This window comes from Vespa mandarinia, chromosome 8 (genome assembly GCF_050613455.1).
Source record: "Vespa mandarinia isolate Hongniang chromosome 8, ASM5061345v1, whole genome shotgun sequence".
NCBI classification, from domain to species: domain Eukaryota; kingdom Metazoa; phylum Arthropoda; class Insecta; order Hymenoptera; family Vespidae; genus Vespa; species Vespa mandarinia.
The window spans coordinates 8,142,501-8,160,571 of record NC_140817.1 but is presented as its reverse complement, the minus strand read 5'-3'; the positions used below and the strand labels follow the sequence as shown (position 1 = coordinate 8,160,571).

Sequence of the window (18,071 nt, the reverse complement as noted above, 5' to 3'; positions counted from 1 at the left end):
TACATGATGACGACATGAAAACGACGACGAGGAGAACGATGACGACGACGAGGACGTCGTATTAGGGCGAGAACAAAGAAAAACTGAAAAGGGTCGAAAGAAGCCGAGTTGTTACGTCAGATTCGTCACCTTTTCCCTCTCTTCTTTCTTCGAGTACTTTTACGTACAGCCTTCGAAATCGACAGATGCTACTGTTGTATCGTTATCCTTCGTGTTTACTTGTTAACTTATGTCAAGAACAAGAGAGATACAGTGAGAGAAAAAGAGAGGGAGAGACACTCGCTTTTATATCTCCTCTCTCTCTCTCTCTCTCTTTCTTTCTCTCTCTCTCTCTCTCTCTCTCTCTTTCTTTCTCTCTCTCTCTCTCTCTCTTTCTCTTTCTGTCACTCTCTTTCTCTTTTTCTTTCTCTCTCTTTCTCTTTTTCTTTCTCTCTCTAGCTTCTAACATTCGACGGAGAAAGGGGAAATGTATCGTTTACGTTTACACAGAACGAGTGATCTTTCGTCACATGTAATCGTAAAAACATTCTGACCTCGCGAATGTTATCTATTTTCTTTACTTACATACACATACACTATGTATATGCATATGTATATATATTAAAGTCTGATATATATGTATGTATATATATATATATATGTCTGTGTGTGTGTGTGTGTGTACATATATATATAACGCAGTATATGTACATATATATATATATATATATATATATATATATATATATATATATATATATATATATGTGCTCGTGTACGTTAGTATCTTCTCGTCCGCGTCATTAATTCAAAAGAGAAAAGTTCTTCTCTTTTTTCTTTTTTCTTCTCTTTTTTCTTTTTTCTTTTCTTTTTCCTTTTTTTTTTTTTTTTCTTATCGAAAATAATCATCACGTTTCTCTTCGATGCGCTTTCCTTGTGACCCACTTTCTATATACTTTTGTCAAATTCCAAGCTAATATATACACAAATATCTACATTTCACACGAGATCGTTAACCAGTAATGGTCATAGATCGTTTTAACATCGTAAAGGATTTTATTATTAGCTTCTACACGTGAATATTTCGTAAAATCAGAGCCATCGTATAATCGATATTGATCATAAATATATCGAAGAATTTTTATATCCCCTATAAACATCGTTTTATTATATATCGTGATGTTTATTATTAAGTTTATGTTTCGACGACGAACTCTCGAGTATCTAAAAATCTTCAACTTATTTTTTTTTTTTTTGCTTTTTGTGAAAATTAAGTCTCTTAAACATTTATTTCGTATTATTATATGAATATGTATGTATATGAGTTTTATTGAAATAACATTGTATCATTTTTCTTTGATCAGATTTTGAAGAATGAGTTACTTTCTTTCTCGAACTCAATTGATTTCCGCTTGCAACGGTTCAACAGATTTACATATTTTTATTCTCTCATTCATGAATCCGGAATTCATTCTTTACCTTTGACATTTAGCCTTTTTACTCGAGATTACCGAATAAAGTAAAGTTTGCTTCTCTTTCTCTCTCTTTTTTATTTCATTTTTAGTTTCTTATTCCTTTTTTTTTTCGTTTCTTCCTCAAACGTCGGTTTTTCGTTTTCTTATACGTTCACACGACCGATGAGGGAGAGTTAAGGGAAGGTGAAGAAGGAGTGAGAGGAGAAGAGAAAGAAGAGAATATACGCATCTTCGAAAGATTTATCAACCGAAGAATATGTTACTTTGGAGTCCCTCATTCCCTCCCACTGGTAGTTCCCTCCCCTTGTTTTTTCTCTCTTTCTTCCTCTTTCTTCCTCTCTCTCTCTCTCTCTCTCTCTCTCTCTCTCTCTCTCTCTCTCTCTCTCTCTCTCTCTCTCTCTCTCTTTCTCTTTCTATTCTTTCTCTCTGTTCTTTATGTCGAGATCTCTCTGTAGGTCGTAAAATTGTTTTCCAAGGCAAAACCGGTTCTAAAGATCTGAGTTCTGGTTTCCAATGTTGTTTACGTGCGGTCATAGGCCGCCTTCGCTTCTCGAAGGACCTCGAATGGCCGAGGCACGTACGCGTATACATACATACATATATATATATATATATATATATATATATATATATATATATATATATATATATATATATATATATATATAGTTGATCTTTACAGGTTCCTTGGCTTGACACCCTCCAGTTTCCTTTTTTGTGTGCCACCGGTAAAACGACATAAAATTCTCTTCTGAATGAACAATACGCAAGTCAGAATGTTTCTCCGTCTTCTTTTTTTTCTTCTTTTTTTTTTTTTTATGTATACCTTTTCTCTTTTAAATCTTTTTCTAAACTAATTTGATTCCTCGTAATGGTTACATAATGCAAATTTAGATAGCATGCGATCAATCACATCCTTATTTTCTTTCTTTTTTTTTTTTTTTTTTTTTTTTTTTCCTTTGCATGTTTCTTTTTATGTTTCTTTTTGGATGGGATCTTCGAATTTGCAGCAAATCGAAAATTCAAAGCGCGTAGAATCTGTTCTCGGAGTTGGTCACTGGGACAGAAAATACGAGAATGAGAGAGAACATAAAGACACGCACTGTTAGTGAACGTGTAGATACTCGTTCTAACGCGTTTGGACATGTTCAGCTGTGGAAGGAAGAAAGTAATGTAGAGAAAAAATGAGAGAGAAAGAGAGAGAGAAGTTGAGATAATCGTGAAAGCATCAGAGACGGAAGATTGGATAGTGGGGATAGGTACGGTTTTCTTTGTCACGTGGCGTACAGCCAATCGATATGCTGACAACGACGTCGAACGGACCAATCCGATGTCGGTAGTCTCGCTTGGCCTGGCTCTAACAGTGCCATCATCCACTGATAAGAAAGGGAGCATCGAACTCACGAGTTTTCTTTGTTCTCAATGCTTTAGCTTTTATCCTTCTCTCTTCTATTTCTTTTCCTCTCACCTTTCACGTTTTATATAAAACACGGTTACTATTGTTGTTGTTGATGTTCTGATGTTAATATTGTTATTGTGATGTTCTAAGTTCACTAGTTTCTTATTTTCAATTTTATTTTTCTTTCATATATTTATATGTGTATATATATATATATATATTAATATTCATTCATTTTTATTACTTTTCCTTGAGTGAATATATTTACTTTTACGCATATGTAAGTACTTATATGTGTGTGTATATATACATAAATAACACTTTCGTATATTCAACAAAACTTTCTTATTGGCGTAATATGAAACATTATGCAATACGTCGTCTGGGTCTTCGAAGTAAACGTTACTTCGATGTTCATCGTCGTCGTCGTCGTCGTCGTCGACGTTGTCATCGACGTTGTCATCGTCGTTCCCTCTAGCTAGTAACAGAAGACACAGCAAACGTTGTTGCGTTTGACATTTCGATATCCTCCGTTCCTCTCGGCGTTTCTCTTCCTAAGACATATGCGGGCACACCCAGCTGTCCGTAATAACGACTTGGTAGAATCATCATAAGTCCTTATTATAACGATATTCTTATGTACTGTTAAAGCAAGATGTTCTCTACAGCTAATGCTAATCAGTTAGCTATCGTATTCTTCTACTCCGATCTTTTTTTAAAAAAAAAAAAAAAAAAAAAAAAAAAAAAGAGAGAGAAAGAAAAGAAAAAGAAAAAAGAAAAAAGAATCAATGGATTTGTCTTCTTCGTTAAAGCCCATAAAGATCGATATATTTTGACGGAGTAAATATGGTTATCTAACGAACCAAGTTCTTTGATAATTAGTCGTCGATAGGATAAGCCAAAAAGATTATAATAGGCCTTTTTTTACTGTCGTGATAATATGTTTAGGCGTTTCTCGTTGAATTAACAAGATTGTTATATTTTAATTTTCATTTGTTACATTTTTATATTACTCGAGGTACGTTGTAGAAGTTCTAAAATTCTTTTTCTCTTTTTTTTTTTCTTTTTTCCTTCACTAATGGTTTTCTTCGTAACAACTATGATTCTTTGGAACGACCCTTAAATATCGTTGCCTCGAGGAAGATCCACATTTAGGTCGGCCAACGCAACGACTCCTATGGATCGAAAATGCACGACACGCATACGTTAGAAAGAACCGATTTACGGTTTATCAGTATTTTTAAATCAAGTTCTCGATTAGATTCCCGTTTGAATCGGATCTTTATAATGGATACCTTTTTTTTCTTTCTTTTTTTTCTCTCTTTTTTTTCTCTTTTTTCTCTCTTTTTTTTTTCTTTTTCTTTATTTTTTCTACATTTACGATATCGAGAGAAGATATTCGTATTTTTATTTTATGCAAATTTAATTCTAATTTTTGTGGAAGATGTTGATAATGTATTTATTTATGTACAATAGACATACGTGTTTATAACATTATTTATTTGAAATCAATTAAATGAATTAATTCATTCTAATGGAATGAGTTTCTTTCCATTCCACGAGACATTCTACCATCTTTAATAGAAATCTAAGGACGTTGATCGATAAGATTTTTATCAGCACTTGATTATTATTGTACTTGTATAGATTAACGTTCGAATCGATTTCTTTCGATCTAAACAAATATGTATGATAGATATCGATTCTATTTGTATCATATTCAAAGTCGAATAAATCGAAAAAAAAAGAAAAAAGAAAAAATCGATCGGATTAAAACGTCAATTTATATAATCCGAATTGAAACAAAGACGATAATCTTATTTATGAATAAAATTAATTTCGATTTGGGATTCGTTACGAAAGAATGAATTTTGGTTCGTTTTATCCTGTTAATACGGATAAAGATCTTCCATACGATTCCATAAGCATACGCGATTTCGTAAATACCTCAAAAGAAATTTTCGACGAGAGAGATCGATAATATTTATCGAACGAAACGACAAGAGATAATCGTATGTTCCGAGGTCAATGTATTTGTATGCGTATGGTATGCGACAAACAAGAGTTTTTCGATTACGAAAGAAAAAGAAAAAGGAAAAAAAAAAAGAAGAAAGAAGGTCGTTAATTTTCTTGAAGAAGATGGAAAACTCAAAAGAGAGAAATGATCCTTTAAGATCGGATCTTTGGTAAATGGATTGATACCTAAAAAGCTTTTTAGGATATATCTTCGAGGATATGTTAGGTCTTTAAATGTAACTCACTTAAAACTCTTCCTTTAAATCTCTATATCTTTATCAGAATTATCGATGAAGTCAAATGGAACCCAAAAAAAAAAAAAAAAAAAAAAAAAAAAAATAAATAAAAAAAAAAATAAAAAAACAAAAAAACAAAAAAACAAAAAAACAAAAAAACAAAAAAACAAAAAAACAAAAAAACAAAAAAGAGAAAAGAAAAGGAAAAAAAAAACGAAAAAAGAAAAAAAAAGCGAAACACATTGGGGTGGTCCTTTTCCCCGAAGATCTCTTATCGTTAGGATGGTTAGGATTTCGAAAAGAAAGGAGAAGCTTGTTGAGTGATCGTTCCCGAAGTTACGACTCCCGCTCGAAAGTTATTCTTGTACGGTAGTTTTGGACGAGTTTTGGTGGAGGTGGAGATAGAGGTAGAGGAGAAGGAGGAGGTGATGGTGATAGTGGTAGGAGAAACGCGTGCGTCGGAAAGTACGCGAGTGCGTGCGAAACGTATAAGGGAGAGAGAAAAAGTAATGTGCCACACGCGCGGGCTTCGTGCCAAGAGATGTTGCCAAAGGAAAGACGCTTCTCGGAAGGACGGTACTTTGCTGGCGAGCTTTTCCGAAGATGCAGCCAAGTCGCCTCCAAGAGTTAATTCAGTAACACCTGTCTTCGCAGTCAAATCCGTGCCAGCTGATCGAGTTCCTCTCTCTTTCTCTCTCTCTTTTACTTTTCTTTTCTTCTTCACAATCGATCGACTTACGGAGAATAGTTCTCTTTCGCTTTCCCTGTCGTTCATTCATCGTTCCAGTTCTTTTTTTTCATTTTCTTTTCCCTTCCTAACATTCTTAAATTTATATTTTATATTTGTTCGCTGTTTAAGATTTGAAAAAAAAAAAAAAAGAAAAAAAGAACAGGTAAAATATTTTTATAGGTCGATATTTAGATGATTATTCTTTCGTTAGATCAAGATAAATGGTTCGATCGCCAACGCTCTCTCGTTTAACCTACCGGTTTGCGTCACAACTCGGATTCGTTGTGTTGTTTCGTCGTGGCCGGAGAAAGTTGGCGCCAAGCAACGAGAAGTGCCTTTTGCGTTCGATTCCACGTGCGAGACGATGCAGGGTTGGCAACCTGTTACAAGGTCATACTCGTGTCGGTCACGGCCACGTTAAACTATCCGTACGATTTCTCATTCTCTCTTAGATTATCTTTGATAATATCTCTAAATGGCCAGTTAAACTAATTGAACAATTAACTGCGCCGATCTAAAGGAACCCCACGAATATGTAATTGTTTGAATGAACGGCACGTGATCGTTGACAATGTATTACTCGTCTACACACTCCGATCCGTGACTTATTTATAAATATTACGATAAAAGCAAAATAAAAGTTTTTTTTTCTATATTATCAACGTGCGCGATATTAGTTTTTATAATTTTTTTTTAGGCGTCATATCGACAATAAAAAAATTTTTTTAACTACGTAAAAATTTCGCCCGTTCGTTTGGCAGATGACGCAAGACAAACAACCGATTACGAGAGAAAAAGAAAGAGAAATAAAGAGAGTGAAAGAGAGAGAATTGACCCGGAAACCTCCTTCCGTCGTTTTCGTCGAGCGAAACGAACAAAACAAGAGGATGATGCAATTCATCATCATCCCAAAAAAAACGCGTCTCTCAGTATACTGCATTTATTTTCCGGCTCCTTTTTTTTTTTGTTCTTTCCGGTTCTTTTTTTTCTTCCTTTTTTTTTTGTACAACAAAGCAAACGAAAAGTGGTTTCGTCTACTTTTAATAGTCATCTCGAGTGCTTTTCGATTGATTGATCTCCCATCGAATCGACGATAACAAGTTTTTTTCGATAAATCGAAATGTTCGAGTTATATCTGGCTATCAAAACCGAGCGGTCTACCACGCGAGAACTAATTAATATTTTCAACGATATCAAAAACAAGTATTTACCGTTAAGTCATCGAACGTTTACTTGAGATTTCTATCCGTTAGATTTCCGATATTTTCGGCTTTTTTTTAAATTTTGTATTAATCAATTATTTCATAGAACTATACGTTTATTTTTCTTTTCTTTTCGTCCACAGACACGCATATTGTTGATGGATGCTTTCCTTCAGAACAACAGATTGGACCATGTCTCCAGGGTAATGTCATCGCATCCCTTGTATTTAGACCACTTCCTTCGAACTCAAAATTTCATCCTTAGGGGTGATGGACCGCTTCCTTACGATTACAGACATCTCATAGCCATTATGGTGAGTAAATAATTCTTTCATTTCATTTTCGTTTTTTTTTCTTTTATTTTTATTATTATTATTATTGTTATTGCTGTTTTCTTATTTCAATCATTTCGTATCAACGTGAATCGTAAGCAGGCGTGTGTGATCGACGAAGGAAATACGCCTTAACGTTGATACGACAAAGATAACGAACAAAATACTTACGTAATTGAGCAGTTTTTTCCTTTTTTATTTCTTCGAAAGGGGGGGTCATTTCATCTTTTTAGCAAATTGAGAAATATTTCAGTGATAACTCTCGGAGGATTTTCTTGCCCAAAAAATTGTTTACTCGAACCAATTAATACGAGAATTCGTGTGGTGTCTCTTTTTTTATTTTTGTATTAATTTTTTTTTTCCTTTTAAATTCCGTTGATATAATACTTGCTAGATGAGCTATTATCAGTCTCGTCTTTGTCAAAGGTTATCAAGAAATCCGAGTAAATGCAACGGTAGTTTCATAATATGTGCTGTTCTTCGCGTCGTAAAGATTAGGTTCGAACGATTTGTTAGGGTAAAAAATAATCTATATTTTCTTCGCCAATAGGAGGCCTACTTTTAGCGATTAATAAAAGTAACGAGAAATGAGAAAAGAGAAACGAAGAACGATCTGAAAACGAAAGTAAAAGCTTTTAGATGAGCATTTAATGGACATCTTTCTTGAAATAAATACGTTCGATCGAAATTAAATCCCTTTGTCCCTTTTAGTTTTCATCAAATTTACGTTAAAGTTAGATTACTTACGTACTAAATGACGATGGAGTTTCCGTTCTTCAAGATAACGATAAAAGCATAATTTTAGTCCTCTACCGTTGTCTCTTGTCGCGAAGTTCATTGCTTTGGCACATAGACATTGTACTTTACTCTTTTCTTTATAACGAAACGATACGAATCGAATGAAATCGTTTTAATTCATCCGATTACACGTTCAAATGAATGAATTAACATCACTATTTAAAACATACATACTGGTAACGAATTCGAATACACGTGTAATATCGAGATTCGATCGAAATTAATTTATTGACGATGATGAATGAAGAAAAAGAGAGAAAAGGAAAGTAGAAAATAAATGGGCATGAAAATAGATTAGAATGATCGACTGAAAAACACTTTATCTCGTAGAAGGAAGAAGGGGTAAAGGGGAAGTAGACGGAAAGAGACGATAAGCGATAAGATATCTGAAAAACACCTTGCTCGCCGGTAAACATTCGATTCCGTGGTTCTATCTCACTTCGGCAATCGTTGTTTCTTTCTATCTCTTTCGTTTTCATATTAAGATCTTCGATGCACGCTTCGTTGAGAAAATACATCGCTCAATTGCCTGCATTTTGATCGTTGAAGCGTGAGGTTCGCTAACTTTTGCGGATAAAAGTTATCGAATTTTTGTCTCTTCATTGCCTTTCTAACGAGTTTATCGTTTAAAGGAACTTTTCTCTTGTTGACGGAAAAGTTTTTATATATATCTATATGTATATAAATTTATACGTACACCCACACACACATACCTATATATATACCATAATAATTATAATGTATTCATATATATATATATATATATATATATATATGTGTGTGTGTGTGTGTGTGTATTTATATGTAATCTGAATTAATTATTGTTTTTTTTTTCGAAAAATTATCTTGTATTTTAATTCTATCAAGCATCATATCGAAATATTTTTTTTTTCTTTTCGAAAACAATTTGACATACTGACCCCTATTGTCATTACTGTTGCACGTATTCACCGATAATGACACGAAATTAATATTATCGATATTTCTCGATATCAAATTATTTTTATTACTTTAGCAGTCTATGCGACGCTATGTGCGAGGTTACAATTTACGAGATGAGTCATGGAAATATTCAGACGCTTTGTGATATCGAATATTATCGGATTAGGCCCAGTGTTCTTTAAATCTTTGAAGAGATATAAAGAAACTAGTGTACTGTATAAATATCATAAAAATTGGCCGATCTTATTACGACGAATTATATTTATTTAAAGATCTATAAAATCGCTATTATATCGTAAAACTTTTATCTTTTAAAAACAAAAAGAAAAAAAATAATACTTATCTTATTATCATTGTTACAATATAAACAAATTTTTTTTCTTTTTTACTTGGAGATGTACTTCATGTAACACGATAATCTCTCTATATCTACTCAAATCGTGAAAAAGTTAATCAATTCTAAAGAGTGTCAAACTATTTCTATAAGTGACTGTATATATATATACATCTATATCTTTATATCGCTGATGTATTTGTAGATATATTTGCAAGCAACACACACACACATATATGTGCATATAAATATAAATGTATATATAGCTACTGTCATCTCTTATCGCTTATCGTGTTTCTAGAGTCGATTGATCCGTTGAGTTCTCATAAACACGTGTCTTGTTTGCACGTATCATTGACGTTGCTCGTATCACCTTCGCCTTTTGCACCCCTGATTTCTCCTCCTTCTCTATCTCACTACTATTATTTTTTCTATATGTGTATTATTTTCTTTCTTTTTTTTCCCTTTTTTTCTTTTTTTTTTTTTTTGTTTTTTTTTCTTTCAACGTGCCAACGATATCACTACTATATTATGCCTGACTCAATAGAGACATTTAACGTTGCCATGTAATTTTAGGCCGCGGGTAGGCACCAGTGCAGCTATCTGATAAACCTGCAGAAGGGAGAGTTTCTTCTTCAGGGTGGTGACCCCTTGTGGCTTCAAGGTTTGAGATCGATCCCACGGAAGCTTCAAGATCTCTATGAGATCAATAAAATCTTAGCTCACAGGCCGTGGCTTCTAAATAAAACGCACATAGAGGTAAATGTTATATCATTTTCGAAAGTACTTTATAATTACTTCGTTAAATATTGATAAAGTTTAACGTTTATATATGTATATATATATTTTCTTTTTTATTTTTTTTTCATTAATATTTTTATATATTTGATTTCTTATAACATTCCTTTATATCTGATTTTTTTAGAAACTGACCAAAGGCGCGGACAATTGGTCCTTGGCCGAAGTCGTCCATGCGATAGTCCTTTTGGCCCATTTTCATTCGTTGTCATCGTTTGTTTTCTCATGTGGAATCAACGAAGAATTGGACAACGTAACCGGCCATCATTACAAGGAAAATATACAAGACAATAGCAATAAAGTGCCACCTGCCAAAGAAAAACTTTCTAGTAATCCCAAGGAAATACCCAATGGCGACGGCAAGACTGGTACGTTAATTTGGACATCGTTTTTTTTTTTTTTTTTATTTTCTTCAAGATTTAACTCGAGAGATTATAAAATTTTTCATATATTTTGTTATAGAAAACGTACCGTCGCCGCCATCGTCGCCTAGCATAGTTGGTGAACAAGAGGTCGGCGTGGAAACTTTAATGGAACGAATGAAACGGCTTTCCGAAAAATCCGAGTCTTATCAAATAACGCAAGAAGAATTATCGAAAAGATTTGAAACGGTCGAAACGCAATCAGCCGAATTGGCAGCTGCACCTCAAAGGAGTAGCAGCATTCTTGATTCCGACATCGGCCTCTTCATCGACGATCCTACCTTCATATATCAAGATTTTGCTAAGGTATATTATCACGTTTATACAACAATTATATAACGTGTCATAACTTTTTATCGATTCTATCGTACATTCATGTCACGCTCCATCAAATTTCGTTATCGAGTTATTTAACTATCGAATGTTAAAAAAAAGAAAAAAAAAAAACAAAAAAAAACAAAAAAAAAAGAAAGAAAGAAAGTAAAGAATATTCCAAGGTTGTTAACTATGAATACATAAATCTCTCTTGGTGGTTTAATCGTGTTCTTTTTGCTTGCGCAATGATGAATATTTAAAGGACGATAACGTTCACGTATCGTTTAATTTTCCCGGGGATGAAAAGAAAGAGGAAGATGAGTCAATAAAATGGCTCCTTCTCGTTGTTGGTTCTTTGCTCTTAAAAAAAAAAAAAATAATAAATGGGGGCAAAAAAGAAGAAGAAGAAGAAGAAGAAGAAGAATTATCTCGTCTATTCTATTTTCAACGGATCCGATCATAGTCAATAATAAGATAGAGTATACAAATCTTGGCTATCCTTTAAAGCTTTTCTCTTCTATTTTTAGCGAGGTCAACTGAACGACATACCGACCTTCCGCGTACAAGACTATTCCTGGGATGACCACGGTTACTCGTTGGTGAATCGACTTTACAACGATGTGGGCAATTTCCTAGACGACAAGTTCAAGACGACTTACAATCTGACGTATTACACTATGGGTACGCATAGTAAGGTCGACACATCTCGTTTTAGACGAGCAATATGGAACTACATCCAATGTATGTTCGGAATAAGACACGATGACTACGATTACAATGAGGTTAATCAACTCCTCGAACGAAGTCTTAAGACCTTTATCAAGAGCGCTGTCTGTTATCCGGAACGCGTTACTAAGAAGGATTATGATCGTGTCATGAGGGAGTTCAAGCATAGTGAAAAGGTAAGTTTAAAATAAAAGAGAAAAAAAAACAAAAAGGAACAAAAAAAAAATAACAAAGAAAAAAAAATAAAGAAATAAAAAGGACACTTATGAAAAAAAGAAGATTATCTAGAAATTTTTACCTATTACGTGGGAACATAGTTTTTCTTGTTTGCTTTTTTTTTCTTTCCTTTGACAAATAAATTACTATAGGTAAATTTTAATTATAATACATATATTATTAATGTTTTGTTTTGTTTTGTCTTCAGGTGCACGTGAACTTGATGATATTGGAAGCACGCATGCAGGCAGAATTATTGTATGCTTTACGTGCTGTGATGAGATATATGACCTAAATGAAGACCAAATCGGGTCCCATCGTTCGCTTGGTGGTTGGATCTGTCCTGGTCAATCGGCTCGTCTATTAGAATCTTTCTTATTCTGATTTTTGTAATTCTCTTTTTTTTTCTTTTTTTTTTTTTTTTAATTTTTTGTTTGTTTGTTAAATTATTATTTTTTACGTTTCGAGTCGTGTGATGTTTATTTAGCGAGGCTTTTGTACACGGTAGAGAAAGGATATGAGCAAACGTGACACCGGTACACGTGATTTGCGCATGAAAAATGAAAAACGCGTCAAACATCCAAGTCACAACACACGGAAACGCATATTACAGGACATCAGAGAAAGAGTAATATGTAGATACAACATTGAAGAAATTATACGCGTTTTTCTTGGATCTTTCGCTTTTCCAAGAGTTTATCAGTTAATCGTTAGCTTGAGCTTGCGTTGATGATTGAGGAAAAGACAAAGCAAACGCCTCGAAAAAAAATGGAGAACAGATCGTTCGAAAAGATCCTCGATAAAATTCTTCGTCGCTGGAATCGAAAATCGAAATTATTGTAAGAATGAAAGCTCTGAGAGCAATGGAAAGATTACAAGAAGAAGAGATGATATATCATCAATTGTTTTACAGATAGAAAGACTCGCGTATTTTTTTTTTTCTTTTTTTTATTTTTTTTTTTTTATTTTGATGTGTGGCAGCCATATACGTTCGGCTGTATTTTTCTTCTTCTTTTCTTTTCTTTTCTTTTCTTTTCTTTTCTTTTCTTTCTTTCGCTAATCCATCGGAATATAAAATTTGTAAGGATGCAGCGAAAGAAATTAATATTGAAAAGGTGTGCTTCTTTATTATTATCTCTTGGCGGAAAAAAAACTTCTTCGATATCATAAAATTTTCTATATTTTTCAAATGTACGATATATGTTATAATAGCAAGAAAACATAAAGAGATAGAAAAAGAGAAGGGTGCGAAGGGGGCCTGAAATTGGAATTAAAATGAAAGACCACCGATCTTTTTGGGAATATCAATACATAATAAGGCATCGAATTATATGCGCGCTTATCAACGAATTTCATGCCTTTAAGCGATCGGTAGCGTTGATACAGGTAATTCCCGTCTTTTACGAATTTATTCGTTCTGATCTCTTTCTTTTAAAGTGAGAACTAACATTTTCCGTAGACGGCAATGTAATAAATATATGTCTTTTGTTCCTGACAATTAATATTTCCCATTGGAAATCTTAATAATTTTAAGTGTAGTATACCTTTTTTTAAAAGTATTATATATCATTTAAAGGAAAAAAAGAAGAAGGAAAAAAGATAAACAAAAAATTAAAAAAAAAAAAAAAAAAAAAAAAAAGAAAAAACAGAAAAAAGAAAAAATTTGTGCATAGTTGGTAATTCGTAAAGTGGGAAGTATCTGTAATATTTTAATGATTTGTTCGCGTCGTTGATGGAGAAGTGAACGTGCTGAAATTTATAACATCTCGAAATCGGCAGATGTAATTTCTCGCAACGGCAAATGTAATTTTCGCTAGGAGAAAAAAGAGAGAAACAGAGAAAGTGAGAGAGAGAAAGAGAACGAAAGAGAGAGAGAGAGAGAGAAAGAGAGAGAGAGAGAGAAAGAGAGAAAGAGAGAGAGAGAGAGAGAGAGAGAGAGAGAGAGAGAGAAAGAGAACGAGAGAAAGAGAGAGAGAGAGAGAGAGAGAGAAAGTGAGAGAGAGAGGAGAGAGAAAAAGAGAGAGAAGAGGAAAGAAAGGAGGAAGTAGTATATAAAACAGAAGAAAAGAAAGTTAGGAGAGAACGGAGAGGCTGTTTAAAAAAATCAAATTCACATAAGTCGTTTTATGATACACGAAGATTAAGGAATAAAACGTGGCACAAACTATACACGCGAAATATACGTTCTGTGATGGCATATAAATATTATATACAGATACACGACATACGTACATACACACACGTATACATATATGCATACATACATGCATACATAAACGTATACATACACGCATATATACGTGCATACATACGCGCATATATACGTGCATACATACGTGCATACATACGTGCATACATACGCGTATATATCGTGCATACATACGCGCATACATACACTCACATACATGCATCATACACGCATCATACATGTATACATACTTATGAATACACTATTATTATCCTTGCATGACGAACAAATATGCATACATTACACGAAAGTGCGGACACACAACATGACAAGCAAACACAAGCAAACAAACACAAAGAGAATAGACGTATATACGCACGCTCGTTATTTACGTTTGACGTAAGAGGAGAAAAGAAAGAAAGAGCATGAGAGAGAGAGAGAGAGAGAGAGAGAGAGAGAGAGAGAGAGAGAGAGAGAGAGAGAGAGTGAGACGGGGAGAGAAAGAGAGAGAGAGAGAGAGAAAGAGAGAGAATGCGTGAATGTGTGAGAGAAGAGATATTTGTCGTATTATACGTGCGAGAGGAATATATTGAAGATTATGTAGCGTTTGTAATTAGAGGTGTCTCTTTATTATATAACAATGTATGTACGTGCTCTAAATCACGAGAGCATGATTCTCGTATAATGATTCGGAGCAACTCAAGGTTTCTAGGATGATCGGTGGATCGCTGGATCGCAGACTTTTTCATATTATAATATCATTAAGAAAGTTTAAGAAATTTTGAAAGACTTAAAAAGATTAAACGATTGCTTTAAGTAGTATTTTTTGTACGAGTGCAAAGAGAAATTTTCGTTCGAAAATTTTTTAAATTATCCTTTGTAAATGAAACAAAAAGAAAGAGGGAGGAAGGGAGGGCGAGAGAGAGAGAGAGAGAAAGAGAGAGAGAAAGAGAAAGAGAGAGAGAGGGAGGTATAGATTTTTTGAAAAAATCTGTTATCCAGCTTTCTTTTCTTGACATCGATGAAACGAGGCGAAACTAAAAGAGAAAGAACGGTGAAAGCTTTTGACCAACATTGACACCGTTTAATCGCTTTAAACGGCGTCTACATATCACTTGGAGAGTTTACGAAAGAACGACTCCTCGATCGTGGAGCTCCTCGGTCTTGGCGCCAATGCATGGCCGTAAAACAACGGTACAATCGTTTCATGCTTATATCTCACTCGGCACGTACCCAAATCGAACGAACACTCTTTTTTGTCTTTGCGTCGAAACGACGAATCCATAAATTACTATATAATTTTTTTTTCCAAATTTATCGATTACTTTCACAATTCTTCGTAATTATTCGTAATGTATAAAGACGAATCCGATATCTCGTCGCATCGAAATTACATTTTATTTCAGAATTATTTATATACGCAGTTGAAAATTCGTGAATAATATATCTATAAACGCGTTTGATTCTTTTTCTTTCATTCTTTCTTTTTTCTCTTTTTCTTTCTTTCTTTTTTTTTCTTTTTTTTTTTTTTTTAACTATACTCGTCGTTTCAACGTAAATACGCACATATATCTATGTAATATCTTAAATAACTTGCCTCCTCGATTTTATCATTTCCAAAGACCTCCTTTGAGTTGATTTTACTTTAGTATAACCGTGATAAGCGACTCGATATATATACATATACATATATATATATATATGTATGTATGTATGTATGTATGTATGTATGTATGTATGTATGTATGTATGTATATCGAGTAATCTTTCGCGATTCAGAATTAGATCTCGAAAGATTGAGGCGATCGTCGATCGACGTACGCCAGTATTTTCATTTTATAATTATTACTTTTGCGTTCGAGTCGTCTAGTCTTTCACGTTAACATTGAAAATTTCTTTTTCTTCCTCTTATTGTCCGTTAGTATGTTACTTTTCTTTTCTTTTTCCTTTTTTCTTTTTTTCTTCTCTTTATCAAGAGAAGTCGATTTGAAGACAATGCTCGATAAATAGAAAGAAAGAAAGTAAGATAGGAAGAGAGAAAAAAATGATTGATAAAAGAAAAAGAATTTTCATTTCGAGATTTTCGTATATTTTTGTGATAATCAAATTTTTTTTATTGAATCGACTGAATGCCATTAATATTTATTAACATTTTCAATTGTAATCGTCGATATAATATTTGTGACAAACGTAGAGGCTCGTGATTGTTCAAAGCGATTAATCAATTAATCGATCCAACGACGTGACCCTTGTCTTTCTTAAGCGATTTTAAATACGTTTCCCTCGTTTTTTAAATAATCTTTACACAAACTTTTTCCTCTCTCTTCTTACTTTCTATTTCATTTCTGTTTTCTTCTTCTTCTTCTTCCTTTTTTTTTGTTCTTTTTCCGTTTCTATCACTTCTTCGACATCTCTTTAATTTGATTTCTCGGTTTCTTTTTCTTTTTCATAGATCAAACATCGACATTCTCAAATTATTATTATTTGTAATTGTACCGAAATACGATTGTTTTCATAGTCCGAAAGAGAAAAGCGATCGACGAGCAATGGGTAGAAGACTTTTCGTATCGTTTCGGAGTTTTCGTTAGAGTGAATGAAAATTATTATTTCGCTTAGAGACAAAAACTCGTAGGGATACGAGAATGCGAACGAAAAATGTTCGCCTCGTGTGAATTGATCTCATGGGGAAACGGTATGCGTGTGCGTGTGCATGAGAGTGAAAGATTTAAAGAAAGATAAGAAAAATGATAAAAGAGCGCGCGCGCGCTCGCGCGAGTGAGAGAGAAAGAGAGAGATAGAAAGGAAAATGTGAATGATAAAAGCGGAAAAAGAAAAGTAAAATATTTAAAAGTTATGAATATGAGTATGTATGTATGTGTGTGTGTGTGCGCGTGTATATACATATATGTATGTATGTATATATGTGTATGTGTGTATATATATATATATATATATATATATATATATATATATATATATATATATATATGAGTATATATGTGTAAGACTCGCGAAGAAGACGAGAAATACAAATCCGTCGTTTTTTAGAGGCAGAAGCGAGAGGAGGGAAAGAAAAACAGAAAGAGAGAGAGTGAGAGAGAGAGAGAGAGAGTGAATGAATAAATGAGAGAAAGAGTAAGAGGAGGGGAGGCGGTCTATTCTTAGATTGAAAAGATCAACGAAGAAAGCTTCGTCGATGTGTTCGATATCGCATCGATAGACGCTCATTTCGCTTCTTTTTTTACGTTACCATTTTAATGGCAAAACGCAACGAATCTCGAGAGACGAAATGACGAGAGATTCGATTTTAAAAGCGAATGCAAAAGGAGAAGATCCGTCGTTCGGATCATTGCTTCGATCATCGCTCGAATGTTGGATTATCGATCTTTTATAAAAGAGCTTACTCTCGAGAATGCCGCCTCCGCGAGTCGGAAAAAGAATTTGCATATTGCGAATATTGTACATGCCACCGTGTCGAGTATGATCGTGTGATAATTCAAGTGATTTGACTAGACCCTTCTAAGATTTATAAGTCGGTTATATTATATTAGAATCTTCGGACACGATCGCTCCCGCTCGAATCGTTTTTTATTTACCGTAACTGTCGCGTTCACTTTCGCTTAAAATAATCTTTTATATTTTATATACGATTGATTATCTTTCGTTTTTAACCATTTTTCGACGGGCGATAGATATATCGGGGATTGAAAGGATCGAGAGTATCTTTCGAGAAAAACGAATGTGTCGATTCTTTCCTTCGCCCTTTTCCCTTTTTCTTTTCTTTCTTCTTCCTTTTCTTCTTCTTTTATTCGATCTCGATCTACGATAGTTCGCTTTTTTTTCATTTTCTTTTTTTCTTCTTTCTTCTTCTTCATTTCTTGTATTTTTATTTATTTTGTTTATTTTTTTTCTCTTTCTCCTCTTTGTTTCGTTTCGTTTCGTTTCATTTTTCGTATCGTTTCA

The 18,071-nt window shown here is 33.7% G+C and overlaps 1 protein-coding gene across 4 annotated transcripts in view; it reads left to right on the top strand.

Moving 5' to 3' along the window:
- The window catches only part of Sesn (Sestrin), a 95,942-nt gene extending 78,687 nt beyond the window's left edge, over positions 1-17,255 (top strand). For all 4 annotated transcript variants that reach the window (XM_035878384.2, XM_085659062.1, XM_035878404.2 and 1 more), the window contains 6 exons: positions 7,181-7,351; positions 10,020-10,202; positions 10,369-10,609; positions 10,704-10,969; positions 11,506-11,880; positions 12,129-17,255. In XM_035878384.2, the coding sequence (XP_035734277.1) occupies positions 7,181-7,351; positions 10,020-10,202; positions 10,369-10,609; positions 10,704-10,969; positions 11,506-11,880; positions 12,129-12,215 (1,323 nt within the window). In that variant the 3' untranslated portion in view covers positions 12,216-17,255. The remainder of the gene's footprint in view (positions 1-7,180; positions 7,352-10,019; positions 10,203-10,368; positions 10,610-10,703; positions 10,970-11,505; positions 11,881-12,128) is intronic.
- The last annotated feature ends 816 nt before the right edge of the window (positions 17,256-18,071 follow it).